A 17,145-nucleotide genomic window follows, 5' to 3' on the forward strand; every position below is an offset into this window, starting at 1 on the left:
CGGTGTCCTCTAGCGGTATTCTACAGCTGTTTATTTTGATTTCGCTTTCACGTTTAGAAGAAATCATTCGGGTCGAAATTGGCACTATTTGCATCACACATAATATTTTCAGGAAATCTAGGCACTGGCAAACTTTATTTCTTCCATTTTGATTTACTTCCCGAGATCTTATGATACGGCTCCGTAAACGATCTACCAGGAGATAAGAGGTCTTCCGCCCGTGCCAAACAGGATGCTGGCGACGTGATAAGAATCTCATTGGCACAGATTACGGGCACCGCTTTTGTCTGTTTACTGACGGTGTTCCTAGACCGTATACAACAGGTGCACGTCTTCATACAATGGTGGGTAAAATGCTCTCTCTCTCTCTCTCTCTCGTAACAGTTCTGTTGTAATACGATATGGATGAAGTGCTCACCGTTCTAGCCTTGCTGGTCTGGATTTGGGGTAATGTGAATGATAGAGAATTTGGCTAGGGATCGGCTGATAGAGAAGTGGGCACGTTTTACTGGTAGATATATTTTAGACCTGGTTTGCAATAACTTACACTACTGAGTACTTTCCTAATTTCTCTATATTAAAAGGTAGTCATACATGTAGCTATAGATCCACCAATCCGGAGGGGGGGGGGCATATTTACATATGACTGCGTATATTTTTATTTTCCAGGCTGATCGAGAGGGAGAGAGGGGGAGTAACTTTATTAATAATTGTCTCAGCTATATATATTCTATTTTCTAGGCTGATCTGTACCTGGACCAGCTGAGAGGGGGGTGGGGGTAACTTTAATAATAAATGACCCAGTATATTTGTATATTCCAGGCTGATCTGTACCTTGTCCAGGCAGGTATTGTCCTGGTCTCTGTTGTGTTGGCTGTCATCAGTGTCACTCAAGACACCTGGGTCCTCGGCTTCGGACACAGTACTCCCGCTGACCAGGACTTCATCTACCAGAAGTTTGGCCCCTGGGGGGTCTGCTTTACTGGCTGTGTCCAGTGTGACCGACAATATACACTGGAATGTATCACTGTGGACATGAACACTTTGGTCTTCAGTAAGAACATCTTTATTATGATTATCACCACACATTTGTTAGAATGAAAAGTCTGGGATCAAGTTATCCCTGCCTGTCCCTTTGTTTGCACAGTGCTTTTCTTCGTTATAAGAAGAGGATTAGTAATTTCTGTTTCAGTGCCATTTTTTTTGGATAATCACAACTTGTATAAAAACAAAGGAAATTGTTTGTTTATAAAATTAAAGGAAAATTGTTATTTTTATCTCAAAATTTATTTATAATATGTTTAAACATGGGATGAAATTGGATATTTTTGTGAATTTTATGGTGTAATTTTACTAATCGCTTTATGTGTGAATCAGTGTGATTGTAATAACTGCAACTGTATTCAGTGCAATTGTACTCATTGTTTTAGGTACAAAATTGATATTTCAGCATATCTGAAGTTGGTGCAATTCTTTGAAGTGCTGTCATTGGGTTTTCTGGCAGTAGGGGGAGCCATGTGTCTCATGCCCTGCAAATTCCATGCACAAAGAAAATTTGGACGGATCCAAGTTTTCTTTATTTTTCTGGGAAGCAAGTATATTTCACATATTTTATCCATGGAGTCTAAGAAATTCAAGATGTTTCAATTCCAGCTGTCATCAGTTCTGTGTTATTTTTTAAACTTTTTAGCATTACAATAATTTACATTAGACCTACAATGATTTATACTTTTCTATCACTTGCACATTTTAACTTTAGATAGTTTAATAGTAAAGAGTAAAACACCTGACCGATTTCTTTCAGCTGTCTTCCAGTTATCTGCAGTTGCTGTATTTGGTTATAATGCCCATGCAAACTCGGCTCCACCAGAGGGCGCTGATATCTACAGAGTTTACGGCTGGCCCTTCTATGTCATCATCGTGGTGTTACTGATCCTGGCTATGGTATCCATCCTAGCTGTTATAACAGAATATAAACAGACACAGCTGATACAGGAACCTAATGAGACAGAGACAAGACTTGGATACCATGCATTCTATAGCTCTGATGACGCAGTTGGTGCAGTGGTGTGAAGAAATAAGTGAGACAGAGACAAGACTAGAGTACCATGCATTCTACAGCTATAATGTTACAGTAATTGCTGTGGTATGAAGCATTTTGGGAGGAAAATTCTTTTTGTGGATCTACAGTTTTGTATTTGCGGGAAGTTGTGATGCTGTGTAACATGACCCTCAGTGACACTGACTGTTTTATTTTCTAAGCCTTATAGAGAAATATCATTTATCTCTTGTAGACAGGCAGCCACAACCTGTATATTCATGCAGTGGCTTTTACCATGCTCCAAGGAACAGCTGTTGTCGCAGCTACAGAGAAGAAACTCGCTGGATGGCTAACTCTGAACAGTCAGTGTAACAGGAGGTGCTAGAAATGATTGTGACAGATATTTATTACTTATACATGTAAAATGAGTTTTTTTTTTTGTGAAAGTTAAAACACAGTTATCTCCTGCGTTCTCAGGCTGTTGGCCTGTGTTTGTGTGTGCCATACAAATATAGCAACTTCAAAAGGGGCTGATCAACATATGGAAGACAGGAGCGGGGACTTGCTCTGATGGGTGTTTTGGATGATTTTGGAAACGGGTAATAAGATGAACTTTTTAATGAAACATTTCAACTTTTTCAGGAAAATTTTTAATGGCAGACTGTATATTGTTTTCAGTTTTTTCAGACTTGTTTATAATGGAACATATAAAATTGGTGCTTACTGTTTATTTTGTATGGTATTGTTTTATCAATTGCTGGCGAGAATATGCCATGTAAATAAAGACTGAAATGTTCATGAAGACATCTATATTGATCGTCCATGTGAACTCAGACTTAATCACAATGTTGACTGTAGAAGGCAGCAGGAACAGGAGGATATTGATTTATTTAGAGAGCTTTAAACCAGCTCAAAAGATGAAATTTGATTTGAATATTTATGAAAAATAAAATTTCTATGCACTGCCGAGCTCAGATATGCTATATGTATGTTTCTGCTTGTGTTGGCAAGTTGCTACCAGAGAGTACTATGTGTGCTTACAATTTTCAAGCAGGGGCGGATTTAGGCCGTCTTCTGGGTCTTCTGGAAGACGGTCAGACTTTTAAGTTTACATTGACAGGTATCTATTTTTTTCTGTCGGAAGACGGTCAAAATGAAGGATGGTAATAAAGATAATTTGGAAGACTGTCAGGAAATATCTCTGAATCCGCCCCTGTCAAGGTGGTTTTATTTGCTACAAAGAGAGCATTCACATTGAGAAGAGCTGAGGTCTAGCAGGGTGGAGACAGAAATATAGCAGACCTACATGAAAGGAAGACGGCATAATCCTTTAATGGTCTCTCAATGAATGTCATTGAGTGACCATTTAAGGATTATGCTGTGTTCCTGTCATGTAGGTCCGCCATATTTAGTTCTCGGCCTTGCTAGACCCCGGCTAATCTTGATGTGAATGATCTCAGAGGCAGGTTGAATTGCAAAATTTGGCCTTATCTGATTGTTTATACAAAAGCTATTGACATTCTTCAGTTTTCAAATGTATTGCTGTTGAACCTCATGTGCCAAATATTTTCTTTCATTTTATATTTTTTTTCTAGGTTTGTTGCATGTTAAGGCAAGGGAGATACCAAGAATAATTCTCTCACTTAGTTAATATTGCAGCAGGTGTGCTGCTTGCTCACCTACCACAATACTTACCAACCACAGGTCATACGAACTTTACATGCTCCCATAAATGTTTATATTGCAGCAGGTGTTCTGTTTGTTCACATACCACAATACTTACGAACCACAGGTCATATGATCCTTTCATGCTCACTAACAAATAAAGAAAATAACCGGGATAAAAATGTAAATCTGTAGATTATTTCATATTTTGCACAAACCTTTAGGACTCGCAAGAATGCATTTACAATGACGTTTGGATGCTTTCTGACAATTATAAACTGTGGCCTTCAATACAAATTGTTCGTAAATTTTTTTATCTTTAATGAAAAACGTTTTAACTGTCTGTCAGTGTTTTGAAGCGGGGGCGTCTCGATAGTCCGAAGGTTCATTGGTCCGAAGGTTCATTGGTCCGAAAAGTGGTAACATTTTTATCGATTTTTTAATCAAAGGTTCATTGGTCCGAAGGTTCTATAGTGAACATTCGGACCAATGAACCTTCGGACTATTGAACCTTCGGACTATCGCTACGGCCCCTTTGAAGCTGCTAATAAGGCCTGGCTAATCTCATTCTCCTCAGTATATCTTTTATAACCTCGATTCCACATTTCCCTTCGTCTGCTTTTCGCACTATCTTGTCCAGCTGCTCTCTGAAGGCGAGTGGGGCTTCCGGCAGAATGTATTTTTCTAGTAGACGAAAGTTGTACATCCATACGTTTAGTTTCTCATTCAGTCCTACACAAAAACCATTAACGCATGGAACCCTGGGAACAAACAAGGAAAATAACTGCATTACATGATGGAAATAGACAACCAGTGTATCTTCTCGTCTGAAGGGCCAGTTTGTTAAAACCGGTGACTTTGTAAGCCCATAGGGCTGGGCCGATACATACTGTATATATTCATATTATTGTATTTTGTATTATATTTGTATATGTAGTTGTATCAAACAATGGCGTATACTCTGGGTGTTATGCTCTACCTTATTGCTCTCTTTCGTGAATTCCAGTGTTTTGAGGCACAGTCATCCATGCTGTGACACGGTATATCTCCGATTGTGAAAGCCTCCATATCCACGAACTGAGGCTTGTTCTTCACCATAACAAACTGGTGCAGGGCAAAATCCCCAAATTCTACTGACCCGTTTGGGTGTTGACTGGCAAAGGCCATTAATTCCGCTACTTCATAACTGAACTGTAACAAAGCGAGGCAGCAATGCTGTTAAATGTACAGATGTAAAAGCAAAAGAATGATGCATGAAATAGTTTATTTTGTCAACATTACCACCGCCAACTACCATTATGTACAACAGCTAACATGAACAATCGGAAAATGTTAATAACACAGTTTAGGGCTTTCAGCCATTGGGACTTCATAGCAACACATTGATTTGAATGGAAAATAAAAAAAAACTGCATAATCTCAAGAAAAAGGATTCTTTCATTCAGTTTACAGCGGCAGCGCACAAAAAGGGTTTTCATCAATTTTGATGCGATATTAAAATGCTTAATTTCTTACAAATCTGAATCGAGTGCTACTTTTAATGTGGACTTCAGACACTAACTGGCACAAGACTTTCAGATCAGTCCAGTCCACATAGTAATGCCAACTATAATGAAGAAGAAAGCTCACTTGGAACTCTTATCACCATGATATTTAATCAAGTTTGTTTATTTTCCTTAAGTCTACTGAAGATGTTAAATGGATTTTACACTATAATATATTATGAAACAACAGTTATCAAGCTTTCGAACTGATTTTGAAGCATGTTCATATTTAAAACTTTCACAAGACTTCCTATTCAGTCTCAAATGTAGCTACGAGCCATTGTGCTTGCTGAAATTAGGCTGTATTAAGAGGCGAAGAACGAATCATTTTCACATGAAAAGATGCCTGTGTTAAATACATTATGATAAAAGTACACCAGACCATAAGTTACAACTGGAAGTTAACTTAATGTTCTTGAAATTAAGACATGTAAGGAAAAATGTGAAGAACACACAAAAAATTGATAACTTCAAAACAGTGATATTAATCCAAATTAAGATGTTTTTCGAACTTGAAGCTTTTAGTTTTAGGGAGCACCTTTGCAAGTTAGGGAATAATACATAAAAGGTCTTCTTTTTATTGAGTTTTTTTTAGTTTTAATGCAATATCACCTAACGCTGCATTTCAAGATTTCTGAGAAAGTCAACGTGCACACCATATGTCTGGGTCATTTATGGCACATTTTACATAACCGCCTTTCAAGACCACTTGACACTTTGCTAAATTGAATAAAACTGAATTTTCTGTAAATTGTGTAACCTGTAGTTTCTGAGCATTTTGCTACTTACAGTAACCTGTAATTTCTGTACATTTAATTACCTGTATAATTGCTGTACATTAAGTAACCTGTCGGTTCTGAGCATTTAGTTACCTGTAGTTTTTGTACATTTAGTTACCTGTAGTTTTTGTACATTTAGTTACTTGTAATTTCTGTACATTTAGTTACTTGTAGTTTCTGTACATTTAGTTACCCGTAGTTTCTGTACATTACGTTACCTGTAGGTTACTTGCAGTTACCTGTAGTTTCTGTACATTTAGTTACCTGTAATTTCTGTACACTTAGTAACCAGTAGTTTCTGTACCTGTAGTTACCTGTAGTTTCTGGTCCCATGTCATGTTGGACAGTTGGAGAGGTACCCCCACCTCAGTTACCATGGTAACTGTCGTGTCCACTGTGCCGTCAAAGAGTTTGTTGGGGACGCAGAAACCCAGTAACTAAAAGTTGAGATCGAAGATATAGTTGCTTGCAATACACTGCAAAGTACATAGTATGATAAATGAGGATATGTTTACCAAGCCAATGACAATGTAATTAATCTTAGGATAATTTTGTCTCTCTTGACGGGATAATTTTACAAGGAACTTACAGTTAAAAATGAACCAGTCCGAATTATTTCCAGATAATTAATGAATAATATTTGTATTTAAAATTTTGCCAGCAACGTCATTGGCTGCCCCCCTCGTCCCCCAAAATCTTTCCCTGCCTATAGCGCCCTCTATATACTGGTACACGTCCAGATGAAATGTCGCCTGATATGTCGAAAACACAGCGGCAATGATGGAGAGTGATTACAACTCCATTCAGCTAATAGATGAAATCACAGTAAAAAAACCTACCTTAATGATACTTGTATGACGCAATATTTGATGATACCAAATTTCCTCTATGAAAAACCGGCTCAATGCTGCGTAGCATGTGGGTAGCGACTTTTTCTCTTGCAACAGACATGCTTTGGAAAATGTGTTGAATATAAACGGTGTTCTAACCACAACATCGCGATCGTAATACTTGGCCCTATATGCAAATTTATGCATCCCATGCGAAAGAGCTTGCCGGTTTGTGAACTTTCGCCTTGCTGCGCAGCCTATTCCGCTTTCCAAGCTGTCGACGCGAGAAGTTTCACTAAAAGGTAGGTGTGTCAGTCTCAGTTTGTCATAAGCTTTGTAAAAACGTTTGACACGAATGTCCTGTATGTTATTAGAAGGCCTGATTGACAAAGTGCAAGAGTTTGTCAAAGGTTTTCGGGTTCCAGATAAAATCCAATCTAGGTAGAGGTTGGAGAAGTTGTGTAGCCCGTCGAGTGTGTTGACGTCACATAATGGAACGCTGAGATTTGTGATACTGTCCTCTTGTGACACACGATGGGGCGTTCCATAGGGTGACAAAGTCTCGTGAACACGGGCGACAGGGCGCGGCAATGGACGGTCACGTTGTAAGTCATGTACAGTTAGATAGAGAACACATAAACCAATGGCGTTTAGAAAACAAAATGCATGCCAAACTCCTCGATGCTCCATCGTTCGTCGTCGTTGAGCACAGACTGGATAATTTGATATAAGCCATGTTACTTTTATTATTTAGACGTAAAAAAGTGATGTGAACCAAAACTGTTGAGCGGGTCATGAATGTTTAAGCATAATGTAATCCAAAAACTAATTTGTATGAAAAGTAAGACTTTGCATGACTCTCATCTCCATAATGTAACTTTATAGTTTGATTTTCGGTGAAGGTTACTTCAGTTCAATGCATGTCTGATTTTGAAGTTGTTTTTTGCAGTGTCAGACCTCTCTATCATTGCAGCATTGCTTCAAATCACAAACAAGCCGAACCCACAATGCACCAGTGTTTTTGAATCAGCCAATATGTACTATGATGTTCTTTAGGCGCTTTGTTGTACAATTTTATATTGATACTCTGATTACCACCATTGATATAAAATACATATTGTTTATGAAAATATTGTGTAGCAGCTGCAGCAGAAGGATGCAGCCGAGTTTTCAGCAAATATAGAGTCATTTTACATTTTGACTCAAATTATTTATCAAAATACTAAACTATTCAACGCAACTGATGCACCTGCTTGTGCGCGTGCAGTCTGTTTACTGCGCATATAAACATAAACCAGAGGCGGATCCAGGATTATTTGAAGGGGGTGGGGGCGGTTTTTAGAAATGACATGCCGCGGATGCGAAGCCGAACCTCCCCCCACCCCCACCCCCCTTGGCATGGGGTTCGGAGCCTGCTGAAGGGCCCGACAATTTCTGGTATTTTAGAGGGCCAACGCTGCCATTTGGTGCGGTTTATAACTATGATTCAGCTAGTCAAAGTTCTAATTTGGTGTGATTTTTTTCAAAAATCAAAGGTTGGGGAGCCAGGATCCCTGACCCCTGACACCACTGTAAACAGTACAGGGTACATGTTTGCAAATACGGCATATACAGTGCTGCCGGAATCTAAGTTTACTTACCCTGCGCAGCACTGTGGGTTGTCCCTGCGGCCTGTCACGGTAACCATGGAAATAAAATTGCTGTCCATGCGGTGTTTGCTTTATTTTAACAATAGCACCCTGTCCCAACGCCGGATATTTAACACCTCATTTACATGGTCCAATCCCACTTCCAGGTCATTGGGGTCCGTTATGAGGGTTCTGACCCTGGGGTGCAGGGTCCGGGCAACATTCAGTATCTGCAGGTGGTGGTGGTTGGGGGTGATTCAAAGAGGAGACACCAGTTGTATCACATACGGACGGCGCTATTACTGACACTAGTGAACAGTGCTCAGTCTCAGAGGAACACATACTGTTCCAGTAGACCTATTTAGGAAGGTCACAGTAGTGGTCTAAAGGTCTAGATCTGTTATGTACAGCTCAAATAAGAGACCATTCCCAGACCCTGTCGTACTAACTGTGGATCGACTTATCTCCAAGGGGATTCTCACTAAATTGCAATCAACTTAAGCGGCTTAGCACGCCCACTGAAGGTGTTAAGGGGTAATTAACTATCGTCCAGGTTGTGATTGTGTTAGTGAGTTTGTGTCTTTCCGTTTGTGTTCGTGTATGTCCGTTTATTTATAAAGCATGCCCTTTCTTATTTCACGGCACATTTGCCCTCTCATGTGTGTCGCATACATTTACAGGTCTGGTTAATGAAATATCAGTTTATTTCAAACTCACGCTCTCAAGTCATTCACAAGTCGAAGTAACTACTGGTACATAAGCGTAGAAATTAAAAAAAAAATTAAGCGTATATTACATAATCAAAAGACAGACGTTCATTTTATTAGATTCCACCCAAGAATACATTGTATATTGTCCCGCTGAGTTAAATATTGCAGACAACATGCTGCTTGTTCAATACAGGTCATATGAAATTTACTAGCTAGAAAGTGAAAATATAATGGAGACATGTACTTCGTGTATTCCTTATTCACATTCAGCTTAATACAAAGCTTTCAACAACAACACTTTATTCTATAATTAAAACACAATGTTTTTATTGTCAATAGTATCAAATATATATATATGTCCAACCTTTTTTCCATCCAATAAAACTAAAACCCACGCCCTTTTCTTCAAGGTAATAAAACCAACATCTGCCACTCATATATCATGTGTATACACCTGTTTCTTTTACCAACGTAAAAATCTCATTTTTTAATGAAGTCAAACATAAAAGCAATGAAATGTAAACAAACATTCGGCAAATATTCCATCACATTTTTGGTAAGAACGGTGATGTGATTCTTAAATACTATTTTGATCTCCTTTGTTGTTTAAATTGGTGGTTTGATTACCACCCTTAAAATAAAAGATATATTCCTAGTGAACAGCTCTGTGTAGAACAAAGATGTGGAGGATTTATCAGCAAATACCTGTACAAAGTACATGTACTTTCATACAGAGGCTTAATTAATTCATCAAAATGCTAAAATTTTTATTGTAAATGATAAACCGGCTTCTGCTGGTGCGTGTACAGTCTGTGCGTTTATCATATACGTAATAATATGGCACTTAACAACAGTAAATGTCTGTAAGTACAACTTACACTGAATAGTTTATTATTTAGATGATTTCCATTTTGTTGATAACCTATCCCTAGACTAGAGGTGATTACAAAGTAGAGGCAAAGACACACTAACAGCAAACCATCATATGGAATAACACCAGCCCCCCCCTCCCCCCTCAAAGTTAACTGCAGAGGGAAGTGCACCTACCACCAGTCTTTGCCACCGGTAAACTTCACTCCCAAATTAACCTGTCCTGCAAACACACGATTCCTTCTTAACTAACTCATGCTTACTTCACGTCTGGAAAATGACTAGTATTGACGCATATATTCAGATCATTTTTGAATCCAATGAATAAAACCGTCCACGATGTCATTGTGTAGGATCAGGTTTCTCCTTCCAGACGCGGACATAGTTTACCTGCATGGCGGCCTCCTCGCCGACCCACGTAGGGTACCAAGCGTCCTTCGCCTGCCAAAAGTCCCGCGTAGCCGTAGGCGAGGTGTTACGCCAGGGCTTGGGAGAGACGCCGTTCGTCCAGCCGTCGCTAAAGAAACCGTTCGTCCCCCCAACGGCAACGTTCATTATGAGATGGAACTGAAATGAGACGCAGAACATTTTACAAGCTTGCTGAATTTCGTGTCTCTCTAGGGAACATAAAGAATTCATGGTCAGACAAACAAAGCAGATTAGATTAAAACTTGCTGGCCTATATTGAATGTGACTAAAACAATACTATATATATATATATATATATATATATATATATATATCCTGTCTTACCTCCTGATCGAAAGGGGACATGCGGCGATTGGGGGCGTTAGTGCCCCAGGGGTTATCTATCCCCGGGGCCCTGGCGGCGAAGTCTCCCATCTCCCAAAATCCACCCTCCCCGGGGCTAACACTGAGAAGTTCAATGCCGTCAACGGAGGACCTGAAAAAATGTGATCACTGTGCTATGAGTTCGGGCCATTTTTATCACGATTGTTTAAACAGACACACTTCCCCCCGCCCTGTGCCACGTGACATACAACACGTGACACTGCATGGGTAGGGAGCGGCAATGACAGATATGAAGTGCCAGCTCACTGCAATGGAGTGCACCTTCCACATTGCCATTGTCTTGTTATTATTGTGGTAAAAGCATCGTGGAAAGACCCACAATGACGACAGAGGCGCGGTATTTTTTATCAAGCATATTGATAACCAGACAATGTGGGCCACACCCATACTTGGCATGAGAAATAACCAGATAAAATCATTTCCAAATTTATATAGAATCCATGCAGTTGACGCTATAAAGAATGTCTACAGAACCCTAAGCACGCCACATAATATTTGACTCGGTATATTGTCTGTCTTCGCTTATTGAGAAACCATATTATGTATTGTTCCTAGGCAATACGTCCCAAACTCGTCAAAATAATTTCTGCTCTATGACTGGCGTGCTCAGGGTTATTTATACCCCTGTACTTGTCATGGAGTGTGTATATACTCTACCTGATGCTCTTTTCGTCCCATTCTAAAACGTAAGTGTGAAAACCGGTACCAAACGTCCCTGACTGCGATGTGCTGAAATTAGACATAAATGCAAACTTCATGTATAAAAAATTATATAAATGTGAGGTTCTGCAAGAAAGATGTCACTGCTAAAAATTGAAAATATAAAATTCGAGTGATATTCACAGCAAAGTTATTTTTTATTCACATTTCTTTTACATGGGGTTACCGTGAAGATATCATGTCCACTCATTGCCATTAAACTTACACACTGCTTGTGGTGCGAAAAAAATCGTTCAGTTGGACATACGGCCCCCAGTGTAATGTTGACGTCACTGTGTCCACTCCGACGGACGCTGCTCCGTTCCTTAGAAACATGTTACCACGTGACTCTACGATGTCGATTTCGCCGGACGCTGGCCAGGAACCGTAGGCCTGGTTGGTGGGTAACATCCATATGGCTAGAGTGGGGAGAGGGAGAGGGTTCAGTTTAACGATGATAATTAGGCTATAAGTTATCAAAATAAAACAGCATGTAGGCCTAACTGTGATAAAAAGTGCGACACAATAACGCAAGTTTCGATGATTTCCCTAAATGGCTACCGTGTTAACAATCGAAATATCTATATGAATGACAGAGATAAAAAAGAAGGCATTTAATTTCACGTTCCTACCTGGCCATATCCAGTCTCCGGTTGGCATTTTAGCTTCTATCTCCACTCTACCGTACCGGAAGTCAAAGCTGTGTGCCGTCCTCAGTCGCCCTGATTGGATGGGATTAATATAGTTATTAGCGTTACCATGGCGTTCACAGCCGTAGAACGCGTTGCCCGTACATCGATCAGCGGGCCCTGAACCTGGATTTGAAAAGAAAGATAGCTGAATGACGGAAACGGCGAGCATCATAAATGTTATTTATATCAAGAAGCATGCTATCATTCTGTGATCTTAAATGCCAATTGTCCATGTATAGGTTCTAGTTTGGTCGTTTCCTTAATTTTACAATGATGTATTTAAATTTCTGCTTTTTTAATCTAAATTTAACCCAGAAATAACGGTATGTAGCACGAAACTGCATGCATTTTAGGAAAAAGGAGTGGTAGCACATGCAATTTCGTGCTGCCGTATACGCAGACTTACCCCACAGATCTAACCGTCCTGAGGACAGAAACGCTTCTCCAAACTTATCCGCAGTGAGCGTGGGTTTTATGAATAATACGCCATCTCTGACGTAGGTATTCGACCTGTTGTTAGTGTAGTACTGGAACTCCCAGTTCTGGAGAAAGTAATGAAGGAAAATGAGCAAAAATGTTCGGAACTGGTTCGTGATATCGTAGAGAACACGTTTTTCAAATTGAAAGGATTTTTAGTTTTGATATGGTTTACATGTTTACGTTTTCGTTTCAAAATGACACCCTTTTCTCTTAAATCTTTAAACGTCGCCTACCCCTCCTCCTCCCGCCGTAATCTCGTGTTCCCACGTGTTCAGGTCCAAAGTATCGAAGTTGTCTTCAAATATTAAACATGGATAGGTGGCGCAGCGGTCGGGGGGACCTGGGCGGAATACAAGGCTGATATTACAACGACACTGACACGATCAGAATTTACTTAAAAAACAAGCTTCAAAGGCGACTGAGAAAAAATAATTAAATAAATACGGTAATCAAATAACAAACGAAAAAGAATAAATAAAAATAAAATTCACGTAGATGAATAAATGAATGAATGAAATGAAACTGATTAAAATACCATATAAATATACAAAAACATAGACTAAAATATAAGTATCCTTGCAGACGACTTTGTTGTACCTTTACTGGTGGGCGGAGCCCCTGTGGTGGCTGGAGTTGTCGGAGCTGAGGAGACGAAAATTTTCATAAAATTACCGAATTTCACACAAAATGGCGAATATCTATAAGCAAAATGAAAAGTTTGCAGCATACTTGCTTCAAATTAAACAGTTTTCAAAAAGAAAAAAAAAAAAGAAAAAAAAGTATGCAGGTTGTTGCAAATTTGTGAGATCATTCTAAATTTGCGGCAAGTTTCCAAGAAACCTTCAAATTTCTAGCAGTTTGCGAGAAGCCTATCATTTTGCTGAAGGATGTCATTTTAAAAGCAACACAAAATGTTAGAAACTATAAAATAAAAACAATCAAAAATTACTAAGTTTTTAATTATCATGAAACGATTCAGTCTTAATGTTAAAAATAAAATTGCTTAGGTAGGGCTATGTGTCTGGTGGCTACAGAATAGTAATTATACCTTCACCGGGAGGTGCCGCCACTGTAGTCGACGGAGAAGTCGGACCTGAAAAAGTAACGCACACTTACACCACAGAACAAAATGGCTGTGCAAATTGTATAAGTTACCAGCCTTTATACGAGTAAATTTACTTAACGACTGGTCAACAAGGAATGAACATTGACACCGTGACATCAAGAATTTTAACATTGTACAAAATGATGTAAATGAGCAAAGTTTCGATGACCAACACAATAGCTGGATTCCATGTACCTCTAACGGCGCCACAAGATAATAATTTTATCTGGCTTTCGGGTTGAGGCTCTTCAAATCAGATTTGACAGTCGACTTTAAGGTCCCAGACTAATAGTATTAAGTGTTTTATTCAACTGGAATCAAAACTAAAACGCATACCAGTTGTCTCATTAAAACCATTCAATGTGAGGTAATGTGACCTCATAAATAGCAAATGCTTACCCGCTGGCACTGTCCAAGATAGATCGAGCTTTTGGTACGCCCGGCTTCCTCGTTCGACGTAATACCAATAATTTACTACGTCACCAGGTTGTAATATGACGTCATTATTTACTTCTACAAACGCACCAGTCCCTGTTTGCGTCAAAATAAATAGTATATGTTACACATCAACTAATTTAAGAAACAAAAAGAAAATCATTTAAGTGTTTCGTCGTTTGGAAAAATGATATTGAAGAACCAAGTCATTTTAGCTGACATGCTGATGTTGATAGGATTACTTCATTTTTCGTAGAAAATTGTCCTTAAAAAAACTTTTAACTTTCCGAATTTCACAGTTTACATATATGTTTACTTAATAAAAATTGAACGGTCGGCCAGAGGCTCACATAAAAACCACGCAGATATTTCCAGAAAACTCCTGCGTACCTGGTTCCCGAGCTGTGACGTCAACATTGTAGTCTCCGGCGTCTGTTGCTATCAGCGGTTTGTTAATACTGTAGTGGAAGGCGACAAGACTCACTTGACTGTCTTCGTCTGGCGGCAAGGAAGAGGAAAGATGTTTGCAAATAATTGATTAAAAATAATTGATTTAAAATGTTACAAAGGGACAGAAATTCTAGTTCTATTTGGTGAAATGGAAAAGGTTCGATACTGAACTATTCCTCCTGATCGCCTGGTTATCTAATGATGCATGCCGGAGCGATTTCGACTAAAGGCTGAACCCCAGGTGAGAGCAGCTGTCTTTAGTTTACATGGCGAGTCTTAAACGAGAAAGTGAGATTATGCTTTCTGTCTTTTTCAATTCTGTTCTTCAGTAAAAATACCAACACAAGCACAAAAATTCTAGATTCTAAAGAAGAAAAAAAAGTAAAGACAAAAATCTTCCAGAGCGCTCTTCTCTCAAAGCAATATTTGAACGGCGCGTGGTCTTGCCGGACATTACGGTGCATTTTTGGGGGCCGTAGCGATAGTCCGAAGGTTCAATAGTCCGAAGGTTCATTGGTCCGAATGTTCACTATAGAACCTTCGGACCAATGAACCCTTGATTAAAAAATCGATAAAAATGTTACCTCTTTTCGGACCAATGAACCTTCGGACTAATGAACCTTCGGACTATCGAGACGCCCCCCATTTTTGATAACAACCCAAGCGACCAGTTCATGAACTGAGTCTTACTTTTGTGGCATATCATGAAAATCATGAATCACTGATGTTCAATACGCACAACTATCTAGGAGATCAGACCTCCACATGAAATGTTTGTAATAAATTCCAAGGCAAATTTGTAGGGAGAAAGATTGAATAAAAATATTTATAAAGTTTCAACCCTGTCTATTCACTAGTTACCTTTATAAGCAAATCTCATCCCACTGGACGCTGTCAAGGAAATCTTCACCGGTTTCAAGATGTATGTCGCTGCTGATGTTAATAAAACAGCCACGAACGCTGTCGATATAATTAATCGGTACACGGGAAGATTCATCTGTGCTTCTTAACGTGCTACGACAAAAAGATGAAAAGTTTGAGAATGAGATTCCTTTTTTCTGATGCATTCTTCTACTTATCTAATAGAAGCATTTACGTATGTGACGGATCAGAACAGACGACGTGCATGCCCACTTTCGACATGCAGTATAATGTGAAATAAGCCCCAGGAATGAATGAAGTTTTTTAGTCAGCCAGTAAATTTACCCAGTAAAATTAAAATTATGAACAACTCTGCTACTGACACTTACATTAGCAACTGACCGACGCTGCTATTTCGACCCGGTCATCTGCAAATGTAATTTCCAATGTCAGAGTTACACACAGTTCTCATAGGTCCAACATGTTCACCAAAAGCATAATTAGCACAGATTATATTGAAACAAATAATGAAATAGTAAAATAAATTCTTTACCTGCTTCTGCCTCGTCTTTTATATGTATGACGTTCAATCCTTCTCGAAATATTTATAAAATGCAGTGTTAAAACGGAAGATTGAAGTGGAGAAGGACGTCTTAGGATGGCGGATATCGCCGATTGTGTGTAAAATCAACGCTGCAAGTTCTCTTATAGCCGACATCGTGACTAACTTATTTTTGACACCTACACAAAATTGTCCAGCGGGCTGTCACTGACCAACACAACTGAAATTACACGACCCGCTAACATCATAATAATCTTTATTCAGTTTTGTGATAATAGTCTAGAATACAGGCTCTGTATCAACAATAGTGACTCAACTCTTCAGGCGCGGGTTGCGTTGATTCATTGTTGATAAGCCTGCGACCAGCAATCAATAGAACATCCAAATACAAATGATACCTATTGTTCAACCAGAGAAGAATAAACATACTTAAAGATGCAATTCAGTGGACCCAGAGCGAGGATAAGTAGCCTGTGACGTCACAGATGTCCCGACCGGGTTGATGTATATCGTGACTATGTCCAGTTGTGCTGAATCATAATGATTATCATAATATACTGGAGGGAGGGGGGGGGGGGGGGGGGCTGTTTTTGTTTTACTTGGAAAACGGGTCACGCTCGCGGACATCCGGTAAGTGTGGCTGAGTGGACATTTAATTCACCGACCCTCTAATATCAGCGGTTTCTCAAATAGAATACAAAATGTAAGCATGAGTGATACAATAATTTTGTAACAGGCTACTAGCGTCAAAATATGATTCACCATAAGTGGATAGAACCGCGTGCTACCGACTCTTGTTCACTGCGCCGCACTGCGTACAGCTACAGCTACCGATACAAGCGCTGACATTAAATTCCTTATTTCTAAAAATACGTGTGCACGCTGACAGTCAATCATTAATTTTTTAGACCGGGTGTCATCATACAGACGTAGCACCAGTACTTATCCAGTAAGTAAAATCTTATAAATTTTACTTGTTCT

At 39.2% G+C, this 17,145-nt stretch overlaps 3 protein-coding genes across 5 annotated transcripts; 1 reads left to right on the forward strand and 2 right to left on the reverse strand.

Annotated features, from left to right (window-relative positions):
* The first annotated feature begins 37 nt into the window (after positions 1–37).
* On the forward strand, positions 38–3,015 carry LOC106172212 (uncharacterized). Its single transcript, XM_013552840.2, has 4 exons — positions 38–344; positions 823–1,054; positions 1,451–1,591; positions 1,805–3,015. Exons 1-4 carry the CDS (start codon positions 342–344, stop codon positions 2,071–2,073), a joined length of 645 nt encoding a protein of 214 aa, XP_013408294.1. The 5' UTR covers positions 38–341; the 3' UTR covers positions 2,074–3,015.
* An 867-nt stretch (positions 3,016–3,882) lies between these two features.
* On the reverse strand, positions 3,883–7,891 carry LOC106172210 (extracellular tyrosine-protein kinase PKDCC). Of its 2 annotated transcripts, XM_087014952.1 has the most exons (5): positions 6,869–7,891; positions 6,344–6,466; positions 4,686–4,897; positions 4,241–4,467; positions 3,883–4,058 (listed from the first exon to the last, which is right to left on the reverse strand). In XM_087014952.1, exons 1-4 carry the CDS (start codon positions 7,547–7,549, stop codon positions 4,251–4,253), a joined length of 1,233 nt encoding a protein of 410 aa, XP_086871078.1. In that variant the 5' UTR covers positions 7,550–7,891; the 3' UTR covers positions 3,883–4,058; positions 4,241–4,250. The 2 variants fall into 2 exon arrangements, with proteins under 2 accessions (XP_086871078.1, XP_013408284.2); XM_013552830.2 differs by having other exon boundaries at positions 3,883–4,467.
* Positions 7,892–9,279: 1,388 nt separating this feature from the next.
* Positions 9,280–16,347, reverse strand: LOC106172190 (beta-1,3-glucan-binding protein). 2 transcript variants are annotated; one of them, XM_087014950.1, is made up of 14 exons: positions 16,156–16,337; positions 15,992–16,030; positions 15,603–15,755; positions 14,682–14,789; positions 14,256–14,387; positions 13,800–13,844; positions 13,349–13,393; positions 12,985–13,091; positions 12,678–12,813; positions 12,212–12,394; positions 11,806–11,998; positions 11,538–11,609; positions 10,821–10,971; positions 9,280–10,634 (listed from the first exon to the last, which is right to left on the reverse strand). In XM_087014950.1, the coding sequence occupies exons 3-14, from the start codon at positions 15,736–15,738 to the stop codon at positions 10,410–10,412; spliced, it is 1,533 nt and encodes a 510-aa protein (XP_086871076.1). In that variant the 5' UTR covers positions 15,739–15,755; positions 15,992–16,030; positions 16,156–16,337; the 3' UTR covers positions 9,280–10,409. The 2 variants fall into 2 exon arrangements, with proteins under 2 accessions (XP_086871076.1, XP_086871075.1); XM_087014949.1 differs by lacking the exon at positions 15,992–16,030 and having other exon boundaries at positions 16,156–16,347.
* Between the last annotated feature and the right edge of the window lie 798 nt (positions 16,348–17,145).

Source organism: Lingula anatina, chromosome 6, assembly GCF_051362555.1.
Source record: "Lingula anatina isolate TDL-2025a chromosome 6, LinAna3.0, whole genome shotgun sequence".
Classification (NCBI taxonomy): domain Eukaryota; kingdom Metazoa; phylum Brachiopoda; class Lingulata; order Lingulida; family Lingulidae; genus Lingula; species Lingula anatina.

Coding starts and splice junctions, on each gene's coding strand:
- LOC106172212 (XM_013552840.2), top strand. Junction 1,055..1,450: donor CATGAACACTTTGGTCTTCA/GTAAGAACATCT, acceptor TTGATATTTCAG/CATATCTGAAGTTGGTGCAA. Junction 1,592..1,804: donor TTTCTTTATTTTTCTGGGAA/GCAAGTATATTT, acceptor GATTTCTTTCAG/CTGTCTTCCAGTTATCTGCA.
- LOC106172210 (XM_087014952.1), bottom strand. CDS start 7,549: ATGGAGCATCGAGGAGTTTGGCATGCATTTTGTTTTCTAAACGCCATT. Junction 6,467..6,868: donor GTCATACAAGTATCATTAAG/GTAGGTTTTTTT, acceptor CTCAACTTTTAG/TTACTGGGTTTCTGCGTCCC. Junction 4,898..6,343: donor CATGGGACCAGAAACTACAG/GTAACTACAGGT, acceptor GCTTTGTTACAG/TTCAGTTATGAAGTAGCGGA.
- LOC106172190 (XM_087014949.1), bottom strand. CDS start 15,738: ATGAATCTTCCCGTGTACCGATTAATTATATCGACAGCGTTCGTGGCT. Junction 14,790..15,602: donor GATGAGATTTGCTTATAAAG/GTAACTAGTGAA, acceptor CCTTGCCGCCAG/ACGAAGACAGTCAAGTGAGT. Junction 13,394..13,799: donor GGCGGCACCTCCCGGTGAAG/GTATAATTACTA, acceptor TCGTCTCCTCAG/CTCCGACAACTCCAGCCACC.